The sequence below is a fragment of the Tursiops truncatus genome, chromosome 1 (assembly GCF_011762595.2).
Source record: "Tursiops truncatus isolate mTurTru1 chromosome 1, mTurTru1.mat.Y, whole genome shotgun sequence".
In the NCBI taxonomy this organism is placed as follows: Eukaryota; Metazoa; Chordata; class Mammalia; order Artiodactyla; family Delphinidae; genus Tursiops; species Tursiops truncatus.
This window is the reverse complement of record NC_047034.1, coordinates 1,902,393-1,926,436: the sequence shown is the minus strand read 5'-3', so window position 1 is coordinate 1,926,436 and position 24,044 is coordinate 1,902,393. Positions and strand designations below refer to the sequence as shown.

Here is a 24,044-nt window from a genome sequence, read left to right as displayed (position 1 = left end):
CATCCCCTCGGGTTACTTCGAGGACTAGATGGAATTGTTTAGGCACAAGTTGGCAGCAAAGTGTGTGTCACCGAATAAGCATTTTACTAAACATCAGTTCTCTGTGCCTCAGCACTGCGTCGCGAAAACACGAAAGCCACAGCGAGGCCCGTCTCCCCCTCCCTCCCCGCCTCTCCAGCAGGGTCAGCGGCCGCCTCACGCCGGGCCAGGACGCCAGGATGTGCACTCGGCTGACCAGCAGAGCCACCGCCGCCACCGCGCATGCTCCGCGGGCCGCCTGGACCCCCGCGGGGCGGCGGGCGGGGCGGGCCGCGCGAGGACGCATGCGCAGACCCGCGCCGCCGCTCGGTCCAGTGCGGCAGCTGGAAAACCGCAGCTGCGGTGGCGGAGGCGGCTATAGCGCGGGCGGCCGCAGGGGAAGCGCGGGGCAGGGTTGGCCGGGCGGGGCCCGAGCTCCGGGCTGACGGCGTCCGCAAGGCGAAGGGCGCGGGGCAGCAGCGCGGCGGCGGCGGGGAGCGGGCGCCAGGAGGGACGGCTGTCGGCGCCCGCGCCGCAGGGACTTTGACGTTCTCCGCGGCGGCTCCGGCTGCGCCGGGTGGGGGGCCGCTCGAGTCCCCCGGCCGCGTCTCCGGCGAGTCCCAGCGGCCCCGCGCTCCGGCCGGCGGGCGCCCCGAGGGCAGGGCCGCGAGCGGAGGGCGGCGCTGCGGGCGGCGCGATGGCGGGACGGCCCCCGCGACGTGACCGCTGAGGACGCCCCCGCCGCGCCCGGGCCCGGCCGCGCCGAGACAAAGGGGAGGCGCCCGCACGCGCGCTCGCGGGAGGCTCGCGGGACGGCCGGACGCGGCGCCGCCTCATCCCGGGCCGGGCGCGCGGGGCCGATGCTCTGAGCGGCCCGGATCCCGGCCCGGACCCAGACCCCGACCCCCACCCCCCAGCGCCTACCCCGCGGCCGGCAGCACCATGTGAAGGGCGGGCCGGCGCCCCGAGCGCGTGAAGATGGGGGATGCTGCGGACCCCCGGGACGGGAGGAGGACGTTCATTGTTCCAGCCATCAAGCCCTTCGACCACTATGACTTCTCCAGGGCCAAAATCGCCTGCAATCTGGCCTGGCTGGTGGCCAAGGCCTTCGGGACAGGTACGTGGTGCCCGCCCCCCATCCCTCCATCCCTCCGTCCCCGCAGGCTGCGCGCGTCCCCGTTTTGTTTCCCATCCTCTGGTCCCCTTCGCGCGTGTCTCCGCGCACAGGCTCGGGGACGCGATGGGAGAAGAAAGGAGGGGGGATAACGCAGGTTTGCTCTTCAATCAGGAGCCCTTGATTTGGGCAGGTGGGATGCAGCCAGATTTCTTTTATTGGATAGCAAAAGTGGGTGGTTTTTTTTCCCCCCTCCCAGTGACCAATTTTGTCATGTTTTTACATGGGGTGGTTTTAATTTGTGGTATTTTCCTCATTGTGCTGCATTCATTTCCCCCACAGTCATAGTTGTGATTACACCACCGAGAAATCTGAGTTGGTTTCGTTATTATTGGAAAGAGGTGGATGGCACACAGACTACATTGATTTTGACATTTGTAACCATGGCTGCGATTCAGGATCCGTGGACTGTACCGTGGCCTCTGTCGGAGCGCAGTATTAATTTTTGTCGTCATTTTTGAAGCCCGTGTCCTCCCGTACACGTTTCAGGCTCTATTAAACCAGCTATTTAATATTTAGCTTGCTGAGTGTCACGTCCTATTTTTACTTCGTGTTCAGACACATTCCTTTTCCCAAACATTTTGGCTTCATAAATTAAGAAAAACAACAACTCCCTACTGTGGGATTTTTTTTTTTTTAATAGAAGAGTTTTTTGAGGGCATGTGCTGTTGACACAAATTGTATAGGACAGTAGGCGTCAGACACTCCCACCTTTACCCAGTCCTTGCAAAATGACAGGAAAAGGGCCTCCTGTTGTAATTCCTTAGCTGTTGCTTTAGGAGCCCATGTTGTGGAGCTCTGGAAGCATTACCTTCTCATGTGGAGATGCTCCTGGAAGGTAATTTAATCTGATAACTTTGAGTTATTTTGTAAGATTTCTGTGGCCTAGTTCATAAAGATTGGATGTGTAAAATATTTATTGAGAAGTTTCTTAGTATTTACAGACTTTTCTCCGGATGTTAAATACAGGGGTTTTTTTGTTTTGTTTTTTTTGAGGGGAAGAGGATGGCTTATTTCCAACTTTAGGACCGTGAAAATTTGTGGGTAAATGTTTTAATGCATTCTTACTGTTTAAACATACACAGCTGGATACATACACAGGTGACTATCAGGGCTGCATATTTAGTTAACTAGCAAATGAATCTCAGTGTTTAGAAAACTATTTGAATTAGTTTTGAGGGAAACTTCACGTTACAGTGATTTTGTGCTTATGACAGCTTCTGTTTTATTTGAATTATCATGCTTTGATATTGAAGTAGAAAGATGTTAAAGGTTTTATTTATTTATTTTTGGCTGCGTTGGGTCTTCGTTGCTGCGTGCGGATTTTCTCTAGTTGCGGCGAGCAGGGGCTACTCTTCGTTGTGGTGCGTGGGCTTCTCGTTGCGGTGGCTTCTCTTTGTTGCGGAGCATGGGCTCTAGGTGCACGGGCTTCAGTAGTTGTGGCGCGTGGGCTCAGTAGTTGTGGCGCGTGGGCTTAGTTGCTCCACAGCATGTGGGATCTTCCTGGACCAGGGCTCAAACCCATGTCCCCTGCATTGGCAGGCGGATTCTTAACCACTGCGCCACCAGGGAAGTCCTGATGTTAAAGGTTTTAAAACTAGCATCAGGAGTAAATATAATAAAAAATTTATTTTGAAATAATTTAGATTTTAAAGATTTCTTTGGAACCAAATGTGTAGAGGGGCAGCTCGGAGGAAACACAAGGTGTTTAGTATATTTTTGTTTTCTGGCACCACTGATATTGGTGGTGAAAATAATTGATGTATTTTGGTTTTAACTTAAGCAGCATACTGAAGCTAATATCCATTTAGAAGAGAAATGAAAGCTATTTAAGTTTTGGGGGTTCTTTTAAAGATTTTTTTTTGATGTGGACCATTTTTTAAAGTCTTTATTGAATTTGTTACAATATTGCTTCTGTTTTATGTTTTTGGTTTTTTGGCTGGGAGGCATGTGGGATCTCAGCTCCCCGACCAGGGATCGAACCCGCACCCCCTGCATTGGAAGGCGAAGTCTTAACCAGTGGACTGCCAGGGAAGTCTCTATTTAAGTATTTAGAAAAGATGGAAAGAGTAAAATTGATATAGTGACCTCTGTGGAAAAGCAGTGTGTACAAAATGGAAGGCAGAGGGAATAGCAAAAATATTTTCTTTCCTTCTGAAACTGAGAGGAAACTTGTAGTACAGATGTCACAACGTTGCCCTGGATTCACAAGGGTTCCTAACCAGAAAACGGCCTACTCTCTGGATGCCTGTCAGGCAAGTTTACTAGATCCTGGACCACTTGAGAAACAAGTGTTGAACACACTTGGCGAAGAAGAGAAGAGGAAGAAACAGAGTGTCAGTGGAATGTGTGTTGTGCCTGGGCACTGCGCTAGATGCTTTGCATTATGTTGTATGTTCGGGACTTACAGCAGCTCTGTGATGTAGGTAGCGTACTCCCCATTTAAAAAAGAGAGGACGCCAGTGCAGAGAGAGGTTAAACAACTTCCCCACGGTCACAGTTTTAGTACGGGCAGACGTGAGCTTTGATTTGATTGTCTGCCTAAAGGGTATGGCGTTGGTGAGGGCAGGCATGCCTCTTGTATGCCCGATACCTCAAACACATTGCTTCGTTTATTCCCACAGCATCCCTCTGGAAAGATATTGTCCTCATTTTGCAGGTGAGGGAAGAAGCTCGGATGAATTTGCTCAAGGTTAAACATCTGGCGAGCGGCGGATCCTGCGGGCCAGTGCAGGTCTTTCTGACTCTTAAGTCTGCACTGTTTACCCTGCTCTGCAGAGTAAGCCTCTCGTCTGCCAGTGTGCAGAATGGGCGCACAGCACGCGTTAGAAGTCTTACTGGTTTATTTCCTCTAAAGGGTGGGCAGCTCTTAACACACTCTCAGATGGCTTAGATGAACGTTGTTGGTACTTGCAGTTGTCTTGGCAACAGTTAGAGTGGATGAAAGTCATATTCAAAATGGAATGAAAATCAAGCTCAGAAGACCTTAAGAGTCACTTAGTAACGAGAAATTATATTATTCAGAATGTTATCTTTGTGCATTTTGTTTATTCTTTAATCAACAGTATTCGAAAGTACAAATTTACATGGAGTGAGTTGAAACAATGTCGTGTTTCATTTCTTTTGATGTAAATTTTGTGCATTTGCTGCAGACACTGTTACATGGCAGATGATAGTAGACAACATATTTCAGAGGTATTGCAGGTGGTGTTCAGCTAATCATTCAAAACATTAGCCCAAATTTAAGTTATGATTTACTAAAATCGCTTCTTTAATGATGACATGTCCGGTCCTCAGTCACCAATTTAGTCTTTTTCTGTGAGAAAGTTTCTAACTTTTGACATATTAAAAAGAAGTCAATTTTAAACCCTATGTTGGACAATTCATTTAAAATCATAGCTAGAAATCAATTTTGGGCACAGAATGAAGTTACTGAACTATAAAAAGTAAATAAAGCGCTAGCATTGTAGTACCTAGAAAGCAAATAGAGTATCTACTTAATTTGAAGTCTTCTATCAGAGCTTGGAATCATATTCTTTTTCTTTACACTAAAAATATTCCACATAACTCAAATCTTCATAGTTTATTTTGTGGAAGAATGCAGGTACGGTTTTGATCAAATGAAGAATAAGTTTGTTTAGGTGAATTTTAATCTGTAAACCAAATAGATACCTTAAGCAAATTGCGGAAGAGGGGGGAGTTAAACTGTGCTGTGTCTACTGTATTTGAACAGCTTAACCCATCTAGCAGTGATATTACTGAGTTTGCTCTAAGTGCTTTGGGGAAAATGGTGGGTGCAGACCCTTTTATGACCTTCTTCCTTACTAAATTCTTGCATTTGGAGGCAACTCTGTGAGGCTTGCAGGCTCTCAGTTCCCCAGTCAGGGGTTGAACGCAGGCCATGGCAGTGAGAGCGCTGAGTCCTAACCCCTGGGCTGCCAGGGAATTCCCAGCATTTGGAGTTCGAAACATGGAGCTTAAGGCCCAATTCCTAGTGTCACTTTATCATTTCAACTTTATCAACTATCATTCTCCCTTTCATACAGTGTAGTTTGATACAAACTACAAAACATATAGGAGAATATAAAATCATCTGCTATTTTAAATACCCCTTATTTCATTTCTTTATATATCCCAACACGTTTTCTCAAAATCCCGTCTCACACCTGACTCTCATGCACGTGTGAAGGATGTGCTGTCAGCGGACAGCACTCTGGTTAAGAGAGACTGATTGCAGAGAGGCCTGTTTGGGAAGTTCTCGTAGGAGTCTGGGCAAGAGATGGTGAGAGCTTGAAGCAGCCGCGCGGAAATGCAGCTAATATTTATTGAGTACTTACTGTGTGTCGGTCACTCTCCATGTATCATCTCATTTTAATCCTCATGACGGCCTTGAGAGGTGGAAACTGTCCATCACTCCAGTGTTACTGATGAGGGGATGAGGCCCAGAGGGTTAGGGACTCACGCAAAGCCACCCAGCTTATGGTGCTGTGCTCTGAACCTGATTTCAGGCCTCCCACTTTACCATGTGCTGTTTGGGGAGAAGTCAAATTAATGGAAAAGAGGCAAAAGATAGAAAAAAACATTGCAAAGGTATAATCCCTCGTGTTTCTAAATGACTGAATTCGGGGTGCCTGGGGGGAGGATGAGGCCCCCTGAGGTGGCAAGGAGAATGAGGTTACTTGAGCTTTTGAGATCTGGTGACTGGGAAGGGTGAGTCCAGTGCCGCTGGCAGAGATGGCGAGCAGCAAGTTAAATGGCAAGTCGGCTTTGTTCTGGGGAACCTTAAGCTTGATGTGTTGGCCAGATACCTTATCTGAGAAATCTAGTAAGGTAGGTAGCTGTAAATGTGGGTAGGGAGTATGATTGACCAGGTGAGGCAACACAATAGCAATTTGGGAATCTTCTGCGTATAAAGTGTGATTGAAATCAGAAGGAGATGACACCATAGAGCGACAGAAAAGATTTGAGACAGAATCTAGGGTGGTGAACACTTAGAATAGTTTTGGGAGGAGGCTGAGGAAAAGAAGGTGGAATGAGAGCAGAGAGTTAGGAAGAGAATTAAGAAAGTGTAAAGATACTGAGGCCCTGGAAGGAGAAAGTTTCCAGGCGGGTGGTCTTATTAACAGTGTCAAAGGCTACAGGTATTTAAACCATGCCTGAGTGGCAAATACGGGTGGCGGGTGGAGCACGTGGTCTGTGTGCCGGCACAGAGCTCCGAACCCGAGTACCATTAGTGCAACAACATAGACCAGTAGGAGTGGAGGAGGTTTATGTGATGAGTAGTGGGAGATGCAGCTTGAAAGGTAAATTGGGATTGTTTGAAGGACCACGTTAGGGAATTTGGTATTTGTTTAGCAGATAAATAAATTATCCTAAGCACGTTGGATTTTTGAAAAAGCTACTATGATTTATTGAGCACATACTTTGTGTTAAGTACAGTTTTGAACATTTTATATGCCTTATTTTAATTCTGAGAACGACCCTATTTGATACCATTTTATTTCTTCGTCTGCCACTCTAAGGTAGGGTTTCCCACTGCAGAACTTGTGGCTGGCTCCTTCCTTGTTGAGGGGGCCGTCCTATGCACTGTAGGATTTTACCAGCATCCTGGCCTCCACCCACTAGGTGACAGTGGTATTCCCCACTCCTACTTCTTCCCCAGTTGTAACACCCAGCAATGTCTCCAGACATTGCCAGTGTCTCCCGGGGCCAATACGACCCCAGCTTAAGAATCACTGCTATGAAGACTGTGAGATACACCTTCAATTTAAAAAGGTTTTTTGGACATTGAAGTACAAATTTGTTACAACATGTCCTGATTTCACAGATATTCAAATGGAAAATAAGAATTTAGGAAATATGACAGTCTGCCCTTTTTATAAAAGAGGAAATGGGTTTAGAGGGGTTAAATAACTTGCCCTTGATCATCCAGCTTGTAGATGGTGGAACAAAAATTAGAGTCAAAACCTTTATGATACTAAAGTTTGTATTTTGACCTCTGTGTTCTACCTCTGTGCCTAGAGTTCATTACAGTTCTGTAGTATAATACTGGAAGTGAAGGCGCAAAGAAAGCGTGAAAACCGTTCAAAAGTAAGTCTTAAATTTTTTGTTTTTTGCGGAATTTAAAAATATATTTAATTTTTCTTCAGCAAACCTGTTTGTATTTGATTAGTTAGTACAGAAATAGGAAACATGTTTAGCATCGGTCTGTCATTTCAGGGTCGTCCCCACCCCCCACCCCAGTGGATCTAGTTTTTTAGGTACTAGTTCATGGACCTTTTCTATTGGTAAATTACAAATAATGATCTTTAACTTAATATTACACATTTGTCAGTAGTCACAGCGTGGTGCTTCTGCTGAGATAATAATTGTATTCACTGATCACGTTTAGCACTTCCTTCCTGTGCCTTGTAGGGTCTCTCCTTTTCTTTTTAAACACGGATTCTGCATCAACGTAACATTCTGGGTTAAAGGGCGACACCCCAACACTGTAGTGTCTTTCCAGCTCTCCTTCTACCACCTGCTCCCTTTTGGGGGGCCTTTTCCCTAAAGTCTTTGTCTCAGTTCCCCTGCTTGCCAAATAGTCATGATAATAAGCATTTGTTTTGCCTTCTTTAGAAGAAAAAGCGTATACATTGAAACATGAATTGATCCATCTCACACTTAGGCTACTTTTGGATATTCTGTTTCCCGTTGTGGAATGGGATTGTATTTCTTTAATAATTTCAAAGAATTCTTTTTATTCAAAATACTTTTTTCAGGAATGAAATTGGGTCATTTGTAGAGACGTGGATGGATCTAGAGACTGTCATACAGAGTGAAGTCAGTCAGAAAGAGAAAAACAAATATCGTATATTAACGCATATACGTGACATCTAGAAAAATGGTACAGATGAACCGGTTTGCAGGGCAGAAGTTGAGACACAGATGTGGAGAGCAAACGTATGGACACCAAGGGGGGAAAGCCGCAGTGGGGGCGGGGGTGGTGGTGGTGGGATCAATTGGGCGATTGGGATTGACATGTAGACACTGATGTGTATAAAACCGATGACTAATAAGAACCTGCTGTATACAAAAATAAATAAAATAAAATTCAAAAATTAAAAAAAAATAAACTTTTTCAACTATGAACTGGGAAAAATAAAACAGAGGCTGGGACTCCAGCACTAGAGAGAAAACCGAAGTCCCTCTGTAACCGTCACGGTCACACCCTGAGTGTTAGGCCTAGTCGTGTTTATGAAGCACCTGAAAATGGTTTTTTGAGATAAAGAAATAGAATTTCAGTTCACTGAAAAAGTGTTCGTCTCCTTACTCCATATTTAACAAATATAGGTTCCTGGGAACATGTGTGTATGATCTTGAAAAGTTATTTTGAATCTACCCCCGCTCCCACTCCCAGCCCTCTCCTTCAAACCATTTTGTCTCTAAATGGGAGTTACAAGGAAATTTTAAGTACTTTAGGCTCTTGGAATAAAAAATATTTGAAATGTTTGAAATACTTTAAAAGACATTTGTCCTCAGCAAAGGAACGTTTCAAAGTAGATGGTTTCATTTTTGTCTGCTGGCATTTTATTGCTACTTTCAAGATTCTCTTTCAACTGTCTTCTTGTTTTCCATTCTTTTTGTTTTATGACATTCATATGACGAGGGTGCTGGCTTGTAAATTTTTCTCTAATTTACGCGTTTTGTGGAATTTTGTATTGTAACAGATTTTGAAACAGCAGAAATAACCTTTTTTCTTTTTTAGCTACCTCCATTTTTTTTTAACATAGACTTTAGAGGTCTTGATTATAAGTTCTTGAAATTTTACTTTTGACACTTAATAGTTTTTGAAGAGGTGAGACAGGCACCGATTCAAAAGTCCAGAGGTGTAAAGGGCTAGGTCTAGTGGAAAATCTCCTTCCCTCCTGGACCCTGAGCCACTCAGTTTGTGTTTTAAACTTGGTAATGTCGTTGGAAGACTGTTTCTCAAAAGATCTCTGGGAGTGCACTTACAAATGGTTGACATGGTGATTTTAATGTTACGTGTATTTGGCCACAACAAGGAAAAAGATCTCTTGGATACAGAGCAGGAAATGCATTGGAGGGAGACGGAGGGTTGTGAAGGGGGAACAGTTAGGAAGTTGTTACCGTCCAGGTGAGAGGTGGCAGCGGCTTGAAGGTGGATGGATACGGAAGGAAGTGGATGCGCGTCAAAGGTAAGACCTGGTGGTTGGTTGGACACGGCGAAGGAAAGATGATATTGTGGGGCGTGTGAAGACTGATTTTCCTTACGGGGGAACAGAACAGTGGGAGAGGGCCAGGTTGTGTGTGCGAAGGAAAGAGGGCGGGACAGAGCAGCGCCGAGACGATGGGGTGTGCGTTGGGCCCTTGAAGAGTCCCGCTCAGGTGGGGCTCAGGAGATCTCGGGGATGAGAGGCGAGGTGGTGATGGAGACACACAGGGTGGGTAGGTGCCAGTCACCCCGTGGGAGAGTGTAGGGAGGCCCCCAAGACAGGAGAGCCGCAGAGAGTGACCAGAGGGGAAGCGAGGAAGCGGGACAGGAGGCCCAGCCTGGGGGGTGAAGGCGCGGCCGGAGGCACCTCGGGATTTCGCAGCTCGGCAGAAGGTGTGGAGGGGAAGCGGGGGAGCGAAGCGGGCGGGGCGGCCGGGGCGTGTTCGCTGCGGCATGGAAAGCGCACCTGGGTCGGCGGACGGCAGCGGTGTGGCGCACCTGGGTCGGCGGACGGCAGCGGTGTGGCGGGGGGGGGGGGGGGGGGGGGGGGGGGGGGTGGGGGGGGGGGGGGGGGGGGCGGCGGCGGAAGCCCTCCTCCCGCGCCCCGCCCTCTCTCACGTCCTTTCCCACGGCACCCAGGGCTCCTCAGAGAAACTTCTCTGCCCTTCTCCCGCCTCCTCCTTCCTCTTCAAGCAGACAAAGCCATGTGACGATGGCACGTCCCAAACAGCTACGATGACAGCGAGCTCCCTGTACCCCGCGCGTCTGACCTCCGCGGCCGCGGCTCACCCCCGACCCAGCCACCGGCTATTTAAAGCAAGTCCCCGACATCGTGTCATTGCATCTGTAAACATACTAGTGTCTCCGGCAACCAGGGGCTCCCTTTTTAGTTTTTTAAATTTATTTATTGTTTAAGATTTTTTGATGTGGACCATTTTTAAGGTCTTTATTGAGTTTGTTACGGTGTTGCTTCAGTTTGATGTTTTGGTTTTTGTTTTGGCCCGGAGGCATGTGGGATCCTAGCTCCCCAGCCAGGAATCGAACCGCACCCCGTGCCTCGGAAGGTGAAGTCTTAACCACTGGACCGCCGGGGAAGTCCCCGGGCGCTCCCTTTTAAACTTTGCCGTGGTGCTGCCAGCATCACACCGCTCCACGTCACCAGTCATCTTTCTGTTTTCACTTTTCTGTTTTACGGTTCATTTGTTCCAGTCAGTATCTAAATAGGGGCCAGCCTTTGCAATTTGGTATGTCTAAGTTTTTTAAATATATCGGCTCCCCCTCCATCTAATTTTGTTTTCCTTACAGTTTACTTACTGGAGAAACCATAGTATTTGTCCTGTCGTTTCCCACGGCCTGGATCGCCATGAGATTGTTTAACAGGTTTCTTTTTGTCCCCTGTATTTCTTATACATTGACAGCTAAATATAGAGAATTGTACAGATTCAAGTTTGATTTTTTTTTTTTTTTTTGCATACTCCATAGATTTGTGTACTTCCACCAGGAGGCACTTAATGTCTCGTTATTTCTCTTTGTGTCACGGCTTCTTTGTTTGTTAGTGGGAATTCTCTTCCCTGTATTAAATGTCTGGGTGCCCTGGGGGAGAAGTTTCCACAGCGAACTGCCGGGCAGCCACCCTGGAGGTCACGGAGCAGGAATATTCACAGACAAACTCAGAGAGCTTCAATCACAGGGATTGTTAAATCGGTTGACAGTGAGAAGCGAGGGCAAAGAAAGGTGGGGTGAATTAACACACCCTCCCCGAGTCCTGCAGCACACCACACCTCGTTCTTTGTGCTCCATCAGCCTTGCCCACAGATGGTACGGTTGCAACAACCAGCGCTGAGGTTTGAACAAGGAGGCCCACAGTGACACAAGGCCGCACACTTGCTCCATCGGAGACGCAGAGGACATGCATGCCTGCCGCAGCTGTGGCTTGTCGGGAAGCCTGATGAATAGGCTTGGGCCCGTGCGCCTTGGGCAGAGCACACGCAGGCCAGAATGTGTGTCACTGATGGGTGGCCCAGTTAAGCACTCATGAATTTTAAGTGTTCCTGTATATTTAGTGTTCACTGCCTATTGTTTGTTTAGCCTCATGTTTATTTAATATATCATGAATATTTATTGCCTGGTGTATCATGAATAGTTAGCACGTTGGGACCTCATGAATATTAGGTACCTTCTGGTTTTTCCATTCCTTACTATGTTTAGCATACATATGCTGCTAACCACTTAACCTTTATTTGGTAAATTCTTTGAGTTCTGTCCGTGATTAACAACTTTTTGCTTACTAGTACTTATCTATACTTCAAATATCTTAAAAGGTTTCACATATATTTTACAAACTTAAGCATCTTTTATAACAGAATTGGATAGCCTCGGAAGTAAAAGTGCATTTTCTGAGGTACAGGAAAGGCAGGATAACTGTTCTGTTCTTTCCCTTTATTGGACCAAACTGAATGGATCACTGGCCCCCGAGAATCTGGAAGGGAGGAAAGAACAGGGAGGAAGAGCACGTGAACAGTGGTGACGAGAATGTGCAAAGGCTTTGCGGGGGGAGGGAGCGTGCGTGGTGCCAGGAACTGAATGGGCCGCCAGGGGCAGGGCCATGTCTCTCCTGTAGGTCAGAGGAAGGCTTTGAGTCCTTAAAGAAGCAGAGGTCATCGAAAACCATGAGGTCTGACAGGGTGTGTGACCCGCTCAAGTTTGCCCACGGGAAGTAAGCAGATTCTAGCTCCAGTAGAGAATGGTTTGGAGTGGGGACAGGTGTGAGCATTGCAAAGACAAGTTGAGGAGTAATGCAGTAGTGCAGATGCAAAGTTCCGAGAGCCAGGACCAGGAGGTGGGAGTTGAGATTGCGAGAAGGGGAGGGTTGGGCTGGGTTTGGTGATGGATTTGGTCTGGGGCTTGAGGGACGACGCCTAGATGCCGCTGTACTTCTGTGACGCAGGGAACACCGGGAATGATTACGCTTGGGGAGAAGATTGATTTGGGGCACTCTGAGGTTTCATGACTCTCTTCAGCGTAATTTCAAATGCGTAAGAATAGTACAAGGAATTCCTGCATACCCTTTCCCCAGGGTTACCAGTTGTTAACCTTTTGTCCCATTTTCTCCCTTCCCCGTCCGTCCCCCACACAAATCCGTGTGTGTCTGTACACACACACACACACACACACACACACACACACACACGTAATGTTTTCTGAGCTGTCTGGGAAAGAATTAGAGACATTGTACCCTCTACCCCTAAATACTTCAGGCTGTCTCCTGATGAGAGATGAACGATAAGCCTCAGGTAATCTCAGTAAAATTATAAGAATAAGGAAATTTAACTTGGACCCCGTATTACCTAGTCCACATCCCCTGTTCAGATTTGCCATCGTCTTGATGTCCTGTGTTGCTGCTTTTTCCCCCGTTCCAAGATGCAGTCCAGGATCGGGCATCACATTTGGTAGACTTGTCTCCATCGGCTCCTTAACCTGGAACGGCGTCTCGGTCTGTCTCTGTCTCCCGTGATACGGACATTGTGAAGCCTCAGCGCCCCAGCTGCCTGCTGAGCTGGGTAGCAGGCCCCTGCCCTGGGCACTGTCTTTGCCCGGTGCTCCTGGCACAAGCAGGCAGTTCCCTGCAGGCTCCACCTGGGCCACCTCCTGCCTCGTGGTCCTCTGCCCTCTCTGGAACGCTGGGCCCTCATTCCGCCCCTGGGCTCCATGACTGGGACGACGATGAGATTCTGGTGTGGCTGCGGGCAGTGTCCCAACAAGAAAACCTAGACAGTCTGAAGGAACAGTACACAGACCCCTGCCCCAGACAAGAAGTGATGGAGACCCAGTAACCGGAGACGTTTCCCGACCCCCGCCCCGCTCCCGTCCCCTGGTGCCACCCCGTCTTCTTTGGCTTTCTTCCTTCTTGTCCTTTGACCACCTACTCTCTACTCTCCCTCCTTCCCTCCCTGCTCGCCTGCAGCTGACCGCCTTCGCACCCCCTCATCCCTGCCACCTCCGTCACCTGTCTCTCCAGCAGCAGGTGTGCTTCGTTGCCCCCTGCCTGGCCGCATCCCTGCGTTCCTCAGGGGGCTTGGGCAGGGATGCCCGGGAGGCACCAGAGATGAACCGCTGGGCAGCCAGGCAGCCGCAGAGGAGAAGTATCTAGACAGAGCGCAGTTTCCTTACCCTCTGTTGCTCCCAGGATCAGACCGCTTGACATCCTCCCTCATGCACCGAGATGCTGGGGAGGGGGGGTCAGGAAGTAGGAAATCCAGGTTCTCAGTACCCCCGAAATGTCTGAGCCTGCAGTGTTGATTTGCTCCCTTTATTAAAATGTATTTTTATCTTATGAAAACAGTAGGCCAGTTATTTTATAGAACGTCCCTCATTTGGATCTAACGTGTCTTCTTGATGGATTCAAGTTATACAAACCTGGCGGGACGACCACAGAAGAGGTGCTGTGTTTTCAGTGTGGGTTGTGTCGGGGACACGCGATGTACGTTCAGTTGGTGGTGCAGACTTTGATCACTCGCTTCAGGCGGTATCTGCCACTTCTCTCCGCTATAAAGTTATTATTTTCCATCTTTAATTAAGAAGCAATTCGTGGGGAGATAATTTGAAATACCCTGTTCATCAAACCCACCAATTTAGCATCCAGAATGATTCTTGCTTGAATCAGTTGTTATCCCATTTATTTTATCCCATTTTTAGTTGGTATTCCACTACAAAGAAGAGTTTTCCCTTCTTTTTCTTTCACATACTTATTCATTTATTTGTTTCCATCAGGGTGGACATTCTTGTTTTATTCCGTGGGTTCTAATCTTTTATTGTCATTATTTATTTTGATGTTCAGATTGTCTCAGGTTTGGTCAGTGGGATCTCCTTCTGAATCCTGTGAACTTTTGACATGGTCCCATCATTTGTTAGCTTTTGCACACGCGCACACACACACACACACACACACGTTCTTAGCTGATCTTGCAGTTTTCCTGCTCCAGCCCGGGAGGAAACAGCCATTTCTGGAGGAGTCCTGGTTCGTTTTAATGGGAGGCGTATTAGAAACTGAGATATAGGTGTGAGGCTTATTGCCGCTGGGATTTAGCAGACAGAGCTAGGAAACACGCACGTGCAGGTGTGACTCTCTCTGTCACAGATACATGCCAACCACCATGTGTCCACACTGACACTCCCATCTCAGTCCAGCCCCACAGAGCTCGCTCGGACCCCCTCGCCCTTTCCATGTTTCTGAGAAACCAGGCTCTGGTGTGGGGTTTGTGAAGGGTTGTGAGGACCTGGAGCTCAGGAGAGGTCCCTGCGTCTCAAAGTATCCCGCTCTCCTCGAGGCTGCATTGTAGTGGGAGGGGGTAGAAATAGGCTAACCTAAATATTATGGGATAGTAGTCATTGAAACAGGACGACTGCGTGGGGTCAGGGAAGGTGTATCTGGGAGATGACCACTGACTGAGCTCCCGATGGGAAGGGCCGACCGCGGGAGGAGGGTGAGGGGCCGGGGAGTAGCTGGTGCCCAGGCCCCGAGGGACAGACGTGGCACCCTGTAGCGTCTGCGGTGTGGTGGGCCCAGAGGTGGAGGAACTTGAAGTCAGGAGCGACCATGGCTGCACACCTGTGCAGGCTGGAGAGCCCGAACTCAGGACAGGCAGTTCCTGTACTCACGGTCCCGGGTCAGGGAAGACACAGCTTTTAAATCCAAAGCCCGTTTTCCCCACTCTGTCATGCTGCCTCCTGCTGGTAGTGAATGTAGGTTAACTGGAAAAGGTTTGGTTTTGAGAGGGATACTATTGCAGAAGTAAAGAGTGGCCTAGGGGAAAACTGTCAGGTTTTTCAAAGCAGGTACTCGGAGTAAATTAGGATTACTAGTACAGAATCTGGGAGTTGAGGGGAAATTTGAAATCTGGGAGTCCCTTTAGGACAAGACTGATGACTAAAATTTAAAAAAAATAATAACATTTTCATTCATCAAATATTTATTTCGTGCTCGCCATGATCAGGCACTAAGATGCTACGGTTTGTATTATGGGGAATAATTATGGTCCTTGCCCTCTGGTCATGTAGGAGGTACTCTTTTTTTTTTTAATTAATCTTTATTGGAGTATAGTTGCTTTACAACGTTGTGTTAGTTTCTACTCTACAGCAAAGTGAATCAGCTATAGTATATATATATCCCCTCTTTTTTTTTTATACTAGTGTTTATTTTTACTTGTTGACAGTTTTGCTTTATTTATTTATTTATGGCTGTGTTGGGTGTTCGTTTCTGTGCGAGGGCTTTCTGTAGTTGTGGCAAGCGGGGGCCACTCTTCATCGCGGTGCGCGGGCCTCTCACTGTCGCGGCCTCTCTTGTTGCGGAGCACAGGCTCCAGACGCGCAGGCTCAGTAGTTGTGGCTCACGGGCCTAGTTGCTCCGCGGCATGTGGGATCCTCCCAGACCAGGGCTCGAACCCGTATCCCCTGCATTGGCAGGCAGATGCTCAACCACTGCGCCACCAGGGAAGCCCTCCCCTCTTTTTTTGGATTTCTGTGAGGTACTCATTTTAATACATCCTTGTCAACTGTGGGTTTAAAAATTACTTGCCATTTTGATAGGCAAAGTCTCATTGTAACTTTCTTTGATTACCAGTACTATGATTTTTTAAAAAAATGTTAACTGACCATTTTTGTGTCTTTTGGTTAATTTAGAGTTCCAGGTGTAGGGCTTACTTTTACTTGGAGTTTTTGAAACTCACAAATTCTGTCTTAGTAATTGCCTTAGACATAATTTTTAGATTTGGAAAATAAGGCAGTGTTCCCATGGTTGAGTGCTGATATTTCTGAATTGCATTCCCCTTACACCCTGACCATTCACTGCTTTAAGGAAATCTGTGTCATTTGCTGGTGCATGGATGCAACTAGTACTAACTCAGCTTTATGGAAAAGTGCCTTGGGCAAGACTGTTTCTGTGCCCTCTGCCTGTGCCCAAGCATTTCAGGTGATTGTTAATTTCAAAGCTTAGCTCTAGTCAGGATTTATAATAACATGAGTAAGGTAGGTTCTTGCTTAAGTCCTGGTGCACAAGAAAAACTTGTCTCTTATCCTTTGCAATTCTGGGAGTTTCAGTTTCTTGAAGTATTAATTTCTTACCTTCTTGTACTCTGGAGGTGAGGGGCAGGGTGAAACCTCTTATCTTTGATTTTGCCTGTTTATTTTCTAATATGTGGTTTCAGGTCATTTGTTTTAAAAATGTGATACAAGTCCAAACTGTTTTCTAACAAATGATAGTCTTGTACTGTTGGCAAAATGATAGACATTTTCGAAGTCTTCTTTTAAGCATATTTAGTTCCTGAAGACTTGTTCTTAAAAGTGACCTACTTTACAATACTCAGTATGCAGTTTTGCATTCTTTTGGGGTGGAATAATCTGTTTTTGTCATATTCTTGAAACATTCTTTGACTTGCTGGATTCCTTCCCTTTTCCTTGCATTGAGATCTTTTTGAAACTTACATTTTCATCACTTAGATTTGTGGGTTCGTCATAATAAAATGAAAATAGCCCCTAAGCTGTATGTTTTCCACCTTCCAGCCTGTTGATCCTGGCAAACCATTGTTATTTTTGAATCTGTTTAGCTACAAGGTTTAGAGCTAAGACTCTGCACTTATCAGCTATGTGTCCTTGGGCAAGGTAACCTTTCTTGAGTTCCTTATCTGTAAAATAGGGACAAGAGGGTTGTTAGCATTGAAGGACAGAATGCTTGTTTGTGACAGTGCCCGCACATAAAGCCCTTTTTAAGTATTATACATTCCTGATATTTTTCTGTGTATTGTCTGATTTGACAGTTCCACCAAGTTGTAATAAAGATCGTGTGTGAGAATGGATGTAAAAGCCGTAAATAAATGTAAGCGGATGTACAGGTGCGGTGAAGTTTGCAACCCTGTTGATGAGCAGTCACTTTTCTTTGCACAGCAGATGTTTAGGTACCAAGTCACCGCATTAGTCACTTTTTATTGTTATAGGGGAAAAAAATCTATTATGTATACATTTTATAATAATTGTCTTCAGATCAAATAATTTCCCTTTAAATTTGCTCTACGAGTAGCTTCCATTTAGCTCCTGTGATACGAGAATTTAAGTGAGTGCCAGCACCGTGTTCTGTAGATTACAGCGGAGCTCATGTGTCACGCTGAGGCAGCTGCTAAGTTTAAGGCTGGCTCACTACTGGTTAATGCAGCTATGAAGGAAGGAAAGTGTTTTCAATTATTAAATGAGGATGATATTTTTAGATGTCTCCAAAATCCCAAATTGGTACATCTACTCTTGACCTCTTTCCAGAGTCCTGTATTCCCAGCTGCTTTTTGGATATTTCCACTTGGGTATTTTTGCTATTGTTTCAAACTCAGCATATGTAAAACTAAGTTTATGATCTTGCTTCTGGAGTTGATGCTTCCTCTGATTTTCTTTTCTCTTTTATTTTTCTCATTTTAAATTTATTTATTTATTTTTGACTGCGTTGGGTCTTCATTGCTGCGCGCGGGCTTTCTCTAGTTGCCGCGAGCGGGGGCTACTCTTCGTTGCGGTGCGCGGGCTTCTCACTGCGGTGACTCTTGTTGTGGAGCACGGGCTCTAGGTGTGCGGGCTTCAGTAGTTGTGGCACAGAGGCTCAGTAGTTGTGGCTCGCGGGCTCTAGAGCGCAGGCTCAGCAGTTGTGGTGCACGGGTTTATTTGCTCCGCGGCATGTGGGATCTTCGCAGACCGGGGCTCGAACCCGCGTTCCCTGCACTGGCAGGCGGATTCTTAACCACTGCGCCACCAGGGAAGCCCCTTGATCATTTATTGCTTAGTGTTGTCTCCAGTTTCTGAATTGCTGAACTTTACCTGTCTGTCTCGATTATTTGTAGACTACTGGCTCCTTGAGGGTAAGGATTATTTCTAAATGCTTGAATTCCCCAGAACCATACTCATACAGACAGTGAACGTGCAATCATTATGATACTGTTATTTGATGAAAATATTTTTCTAAATGATAGGACCTGTCAAGAACTTGAAGGTAAAATTGCTACGGAGTATATTAATACTCGCGAGTCCACCTTTTGGAAGGCTGACGTGGCTGAGCGCTGTGGCGTCGTCGGGCTCACGCTGAAGCTGCCCGTTCAGGAGGCTCCTCAAAGCCGCGATGGGCGGCGGGTGGCCCCGAGCCCTCATGCTCCGGAGGAGGCAGGCGGGGGCCTGGCTGGTGTCGGGCCAGAGCTGCCAGGTTCTGTGACTGTGGCTCTACGCCAGCTTCCTGCTCAGATGCCCGCCTTTCCTCGCGGGGGACGACGCCCGTCCTTGCCTGGCGTTCTTCCCGGGCGATGGCCTGGCCGCCAGAGAGAAGCTCAGAGACCGTCCCATCGCCCAGCTGCCCTGTCTGTCTCGCTCGAAGGGAGCAGCTGGGTGCCCAGGAAGGCTTTTTGGGGTTGGGGTGGGGTCGGTGGGAAGGCGGAGGAAACAGGGCTTGCTGGCGTTCGGGACCTGTAAGGGCGGTTCTCCGAGAACCGCAGCTGTAGCTGCCCCTCAGCAGCCTCCGCGGGCCAGCAGGAAGGAGAGGCCAGAGGCGGCGGGAGGCGGAGGGACGGCGCGCAGTGGGCGCGTCCTGCTTGGCAGCCGGCGAAACGGGCAGCTTTGGGCAAAGGATTTTCTACTCCCAGGCGTCGAGGCCTAGCGGTGCCCGGAAGCAGCTGTTGTCGTGAGCGCTTGAATGTGAGCGGATCCGCTGGAATGGGCTCTTCGGAGCCTTGTAGCTCGCTCTCTGTGTTCCAGCGTGCACGTGGGAATACTTTGCGCAGACTGCCCGGACTCAGAAGACGGCTCTCCTTGATGGCTTGGTAGAGTCGCTTTTTAGAATATTCTCGGAACCGTATCTTCCGTAAAGGAAAATTCTCTGTCTTTCTCGTTCCAGATTACCTGCCAAGGTCGACTAAATCATCTTTTCAGCTAAAGGGTTATTGTTATTTTTAGAAGGAATCTTAACTTTTAAGACATGAATGATTATTAGATAAACTGTGTTTCTTTTATAAAAGCCTTGTAAGAAATTGTTTCCCCTTAATCTTTGTAGAAAATGTGCCAGAGGAGCTTCGAGAGCCATTTTACACAGATCAGTATGACCAGGAACACATCAAGCCGCCTGTTGTGAACCTGCTTCTCTCGGCTGAACTGTACTGTCGCGCTGGGAGCCTCATTCTGAAGAGCGACGCTGCCAAACCCCTTTTGGGCCATGACGCTGTCATCCAGGCTTTAGCACAGAAGGGTCTGTACGTCACTGACCAAGAGAAGTTGGTAACAGAACGAGATCTCCACAAGAAGCCCATACAGATGGTGAGTCTACACACCCAAGGTTATCTTGTTTCAAGTGTGTACGTTTGCGAATTGTATCATAATGCAGAGGGACATAGGTTTTACAGTTGCATTGGCATCTCTGCCTAGAGTTTAAAAAATACCTTTTTTCCCACAAGCCTCATTTTCAGATTAAGGAAGATTTTTTAAAATTGAAGTATAGTTGATTTACAGTGTTGTGTTTCAGGTGTATAGCAAAGTGAACAAATTAAGGAAGATTTTAATAAACTGTTTTGGAATGTTTGGTGCTATTATAAGGCCTGGGAGAAACAATTACATAATTTCCAACGAAAGGAAAGTGATTTCTGTTTTGGTTTAAAAACTTTTTTCCATCATAGAGACTAGAAGAGATGTAAAGTGCATCCTTTTATTCTCATTAGGAGAGAGATGGGATTTGTAAGTGTTCATTTACATGCTTGAATGACCTCTTGGTAAATGTCTGTATATCAGATACTTCAGTTTATTTAACAACGTGAATGCGTTCTTGTGGAAAACACACAATGACGGGCTCTGCGCTGGCTGGGGACTAGCAGGCAGGCCTCTCTCATGAGAGTCTGTGGAGACACACAGGCGCTCAGGTGCATCGCATGCCGCTTCAATCTGCGGCACCGCTGTAGCTCAGGTTGACAAACCGCTGGGCATCGTCAAGAATGGCATGAGAACAGCGGCTTCGCACGTTTAATTAAATCATGCTCTTGTATGAGACATTCCTTACTTCGGAGGAAGGAGAGAAATATGCAAGAAGAAGAGATGAAGTTTTGAAATTGAAGAATTTCGAAGAATGAACGAAAATTAGTTTCCCGAATATAGTGCTGAAAGAGATGATTGACCCGCTTTTGCTTTCTGCCTATTTTCCTTCTTAAAAAAAAACAGTTACTTTCAAGAAATGGAGAATAATGTCTCAAGAAAAACTTAATGAATTTAGTAATAGATTTATAATAGAATTATTAAGGAAAACGAAGAGTGTTTATTATCAGATGTGAGACTTTCACCTCTCACTGACGGCTTCAGGTCCACCTTGCGGGTTCCCCCTATCGTTGTGCACCTGTCTCTGTGCTCAGGTGTCCCCACAGGCGCTCACCGCCACCTCTCTGCAGTCACTGCGCTGGTGGGATGCTCCTGCTCTGATTGTTTTTGCTTCCATCGTTCAGGCCAACTGGATGGTTATAAAGCACGTCCGCAACGTTGAGTCTGTGTCTGTGTTTGCTCAGTACCCGTTCTTTCAGGTACCAAAGATACACGTCACATGACCTGGTCCTTGTAGCATTAGAGGAGGTTATCTATTTTAGATCCTCTTCAATAAGAGTGAAACAAACCTGCCACATTTTCTTCATTAGTTTTCCTAGTGCAGCTTGTGTGTGTGAAGATGCAGTCTGGTAGACGACTAATCGCATTCCTGTCAGGTTTCTTTCACTCTGTATCGATCCTGCTATTAAATCGGACTCCAGTAGATGAGACTTGAGGAACGTGATGTAGATGATACGGCCTCTGGTCCTCTGGGTCTGGCTTCTGTCTGTGGGCATCAGGCACTCATGCTTGACTACATCACCTTCACCCTTGCGGTGTCACACCTACTGATCTGTGTTTTAATTGTATACCTGCAGTTTTTCTTACAGTTTGATTTAAAGTTTTCCAGTTGCTGTGAAATTTTGACTGATGATGCCGTACTCTAACTATTTTTCTAAGACCCGCGTGAGAAAATTTCTCAGAGTACTAGTAAAAGCTTTGTTTCCTGAGAAGCTGTTTGGTCTGGTTTGACAGTAGTAAGAATCAGTTTCCTGCCTTGTCCTGCTTTTTGAGAAGTATAATGAAAACTGGTATGTTTAACTGTACTGAATATATTGACCCCCACCACACTTCCCCCCTCTAAATTATCTTGGTGTGTTTGAGATCTTGTATTTCTGTATGCTGCCTCACAGCCTTCTGGGGGAAAGAAATGTGTGGTGGTAGCGGAAATATCATTCTAAGGCAAGTGTGACTAAGCAGAGTTTATTAACTTGGGGTGGGTGGGGATTGAAAGCAATGCCTTTTTAAAAAATGACAACACCCGTTGCAGAGCACATGCTTTCTATCACAGTGCTTTTAAAGACAGATTTTGAGAGTATAGCCTTTAAAATGTTTTCTTCTGTATTTATAACCATGGGCAAGTGTTTTCAGGCATTACGTTTCAAAGCCAGTTAGTAGTTATGACGTATTAAAGTTTATTCATAACTATGAACTGAATTATCTGTCAGATCGCTAGAAGGGGTTGTAGAGTCGTGGTCTGCCTGATGGCTGTCACACATATGTGAGTAAAGGACAGATTGTGAACCAGGCACAGTTGCAGGGCTGGAAGCACAGGCTCTGAGAGCTGACGCTACCACGTGAGTCCGCGTTAAACGTACGGCGAGTTGTGTGCGTTAAGACCACAGGGGAGCCCTCCCACCAGAAGTGTGTTCTGACCCAGATCACATTAGCTGTCAGATTATTTGTCAGCACAAATACTGGTATGTAGGATGGCTTGAGAGTTGAGGGACTTGTACAGCAAATGGAGCCAGATGTTAAGAATGATAGCTTTTGACCTTTCCTGCACAGCGAAATGAAGTTGCGTGTGGACTGTGTTCGATATCATCAGGTTGGGCTGGGGGATTTGATCCATGTCATAAAATCTTAAATTCATAGAACTTTAGAGCCATAAAGAGCATTAGAGATCAGAAACCGGTGTGTAGTAGGAGACTTCCCAAACAGGAGGAGGCTGGGGAACACGAGTCCGTGGGAGCTTTGAACACAGACCCCCTGGCCCCCAAGGCAGAGCTGCTAGCATAGAGCCTTTGGAAGAGGGGTCAGCACATGTATTTTCAAACAAGTGTTCAAGGTGATTTGTATGATAAGAATGGGATCTGGGAAATCTGATCTAATCCAGAGTCATTTCAAATATGTAAAACCTAGAATTTAGAGAGGTTGAGTGACTTGCCTAGGGCAGCACTGTTATTTAGTAGCAAAAGTAGAATTAGAATCTGAATGAGCTAAAACTGTGGCTTTCTAATTTAGACTGCTGTAATTGGAAGCGAATTTGAGCACTTTAATATTTGGACTCATGCTGTCTAAACCGTAGACTGCTTATGAATCAAACTCTTGGTTGTAAATCAGCTTTCCAGCCATGCTTGTATATGTAGGAAATAAGCGTTGATATTTATAAAACTCCACAGAGTGAATGTACATAGGATGTGTGATATGAAACAAGGAGATTGATTTTCATATTTGATTTATAAAATACCGTTTATTATTTGATCAGATCTTGTTTTGGAACAGTCATCCTCATATAACACAAATTTTATTTTGAAGCGCTTTCTTTTAATGAGTAGCAAAAAGATTGAATACTCTGCTTAATTAATGGCAATTAAAGTGGGCTGATAAATCATTTGATAAGTAAGGCATAAAATGTTCTCTCAGTGAACTGTCAGGATTGTCATAAGGGATGTTTTTGGATATTCAGAAAACATCAGCTAAAAAGTTAGTACGTATCCCTGCTCCTGTCCATTACACTGCTTTGTAGTAGCGGCAGGCCAGTGAAGCTGTGTTTAGAACACAGAAAGATGACTGAAATATTTGTTTACCCTCAAGAAGGACATTCCTGTAGGTGAAGAAGTGTTCCTTTATTTTGTTACGTTTTGTGGTCTGTGCATTCACCTGACCGCTGACACCTCCACTTGAATGACGTGGAACTTAGAATCCAGTGAGGAAGGAGATTGGCAAAAATGCTAACTAGCATGAAACAAGTGCTCTAAGTGTGAGTTTAAGCAATAGGCGTTGGGAACGTACAGATGGGCGTGATGATTCCTGCCGGGGAGGATGAGGAAAGGCTTCAGAGGATGAATTGTTAATGGGCTTCCAGTGGTTGGGAAAAGGGGTGGGTGACAGAGGTGACTGCCCTGAAGGAATTCTTGACCCAAGTTGGAACTGAAAGCATATATGTCACTACTTACAGTGTTGCCTGTGTGGAGGCATAAATGTGAGATGAGGCTGAAAGGTAGGGTGGGCTTCCTAGATGGTGGGGAGGCTCTGAGCCGAAGTTGAGGGTCTGTAGCTCTTTTTGTGGTTACAGGATCATGGGGTAAGTTTTCATACTGTTTTTCTGGGGTTTTTGTCGGTGGTGGTGGTGGTAGTGGTGGTTTGTTGACTTTTTTTTCCAGCCTGCGTCAAGCAAGCAAAACGTGGCAAAACACTGGGAAGCACTTTGTGTGCTGATTTGCTTATATCCATCTGTATACGTGTTCCCGTACCATCCCACCTGGAAGCCCTGTTGGTTTAGCT

At 46.4% G+C, this 24,044-nt stretch overlaps 1 protein-coding gene across 3 annotated transcripts in view; it reads left to right on the top strand.

Annotated features, from left to right (window-relative positions):
* Window positions 1–417: 417 nt before the first annotated feature.
* Window positions 418–24,044, top strand: part of CAMSAP2 (calmodulin regulated spectrin associated protein family member 2) — a 98,581-nt gene continuing 74,954 nt past the window's right edge. For 2 of the 3 annotated variants that reach the window (XM_033847438.2, XM_033847380.2), the window contains exons 1-2: window positions 418–1,135; window positions 19,474–19,733. In XM_033847438.2, the coding sequence (XP_033703329.1) occupies window positions 997–1,135; window positions 19,474–19,733 (399 nt within the window). In that variant the 5' untranslated portion in view covers window positions 418–996. Of the gene's footprint in view, window positions 1,136–9,362; window positions 9,391–19,473; window positions 19,734–24,044 lie in introns of those variants that run through there. The other variant, XM_033847486.2, reaches the window with a different exon arrangement.